This window comes from Etheostoma cragini, unplaced genomic scaffold (assembly GCF_013103735.1).
Source record: "Etheostoma cragini isolate CJK2018 unplaced genomic scaffold, CSU_Ecrag_1.0 ScbMSFa_897, whole genome shotgun sequence".
NCBI classification, from domain to species: Eukaryota; Metazoa; Chordata; class Actinopteri; order Perciformes; family Percidae; genus Etheostoma; species Etheostoma cragini.
In genome coordinates, this window is record NW_023269534.1 from 23,546 (window position 1) to 25,384 (window position 1,839).

At 38.7% G+C, this 1,839-nt stretch overlaps 1 protein-coding gene across 1 annotated transcript in view; it reads left to right on the forward strand.

The window, feature by feature from the left end:
- The window catches only part of LOC117941512, a 14,451-nt gene extending 14,306 nt beyond the window's left edge, over positions 1 to 145 (forward strand). The window contains exon 13 of the mRNA XM_034866518.1: positions 6 to 145. Coding sequence (XP_034722409.1) covers positions 6 to 145 — 140 coding nt within the window. The remainder of the gene's footprint in view (positions 1 to 5) is intronic.
- Positions 146 to 1,839: the final 1,694 nt, after the last annotated feature.

Sequence of the window (1,839 nt, forward strand, 5' to 3'; positions counted from 1 at the left end):
TGGAGACGACCCCGTGACCCGTGGAGACGACCCCGTGACCCGTGGAGACGACCCCGTGACCCGTGGAGACGACCCCGTCTCTGGGGAACAGAAACAACACACTAACCCTCATGTTGTCGACCTATCGACCTTCTCGTCTCTCTGAGTCCAAATTCACACTTTTTGTCACTTTTTCCGATGTTTGCAGAATTTTCTGCACTTTTTTTCACGTTTTTTAAGCTTTTTTTCCGTCATTTTTGTACCTTTTTTCAATTTTCTTTTATAAATTCAATGAAAGTAGTGAACTGATCAGTTATTTTACTCATAAAGAGCGTTGCGTGGAACCGTCCATTTTTTTTTTTTTGACTATTTGGTTGATAGAAACCCAAATTTTGTAATATAGAAACATTTCGAAAAGGGTCAAATCTAACCCGAGGACAACAGGACGGTAAAAGAAAGTTGTTGTTTTTACAAGTGCCTACTTGAATTTAACATTTCTACGATCTAAGAGTTTTACGTGTTCATTTTTGTTTTTATGGGCATTTAAAGCTGTTTTTACAACGTCATACTTCAGGAGATGATGATCTGTTTGGGACCCGAACCAGATCTAAAGAACAGGGAGCTTTTACACACGGCAGGTGAACCAAAGACGCGTTTACTGACCAGATAATCAGTGGAAACCGTACCAAACGTGTGTTTAACCATATTTTTACAGTGATTTATTATAAATGTGTCTGAAAGAAAACTGCGAGAGACAATCAGATACAACCTCTACAGTCTTTTACTGATGATCAACACCTTGGATTCTTACCTTGAAGAAAGATTATCTGACTGAGAAATCTTATTTTATACGACACACACATATATATATATATATATAGATATATATATACATATATATATCAAACTGTAATTAGATATAAAATTGTCAGACATGTTCTTCTTGTTTAACTTGTAAAACATTTTTTTAAAGGTGCCCTACCACATAAAACCCTTTTTACTGGCATTTTTTTTAAATGTGTGTGTCTCTGTGTGTGTATATGTGTGTGTGTATGTGTGTATGTGTGTGTGTGTGTGTGTGTGTGTCAGCTCAAGCCACTGAAAAGAAATAAGCGGAGAAATCCGCCCAATCACAACAGCTGGTCAGTCTGACGTCATGTTGCCTGAGCTCATTAATATTCATGAGCTGGTTAAAGGATTCCTGCAGCTTTCTATACCACCCTAGAACGTCTTGAAACAAGGTAACCACGGTAACCAAGTTAGAGTCCATGGTAGGACTTCAGACATCACCACAAAGTCATGAAATACGGGGGGGGGGGGGGGGGACCTTTAAAGGTCCCATGACATGTTGCTCTTTGGATGCTTTTATATAGACCTTAGACCAAAGTAATGAGATACGGGGGGGGGGGGGGGCACCTTTAAATTAACTTAGTTGTTCATTAGTAAAATAAAACTACCCATCTGAACATTAGTCTGTATTTTATGAATCCTTTTATGATAAAATGTCTTTTCTTTCCCCTAAAACTGCCGTTTGCTGGGTTTGGATGTATCACCATGACGATCCTGTTTCTCAGTGTTTTTTTTTTTAATATAAACTTGTAAATAATTTCGCGGTATGCCGACGATATCCTCTGATGTTTCTATGGTGCTATGTCTCCTGAGATCTACCTGACGACGATGATGATGATGATGATGATGATGATGACGACTGTACAGACCTTCTCATGTCAGCTTCGGTTCATTGTGTCTTGTTTTTACCATAAAGACTGGATCAGTGGTCTCTGGTCTGTGTTTCCCTCCAAAATTAAAGGAAAGACAACAAAAACCTGTTGTGTTTTTATAAAGAGTCCTCACATAACC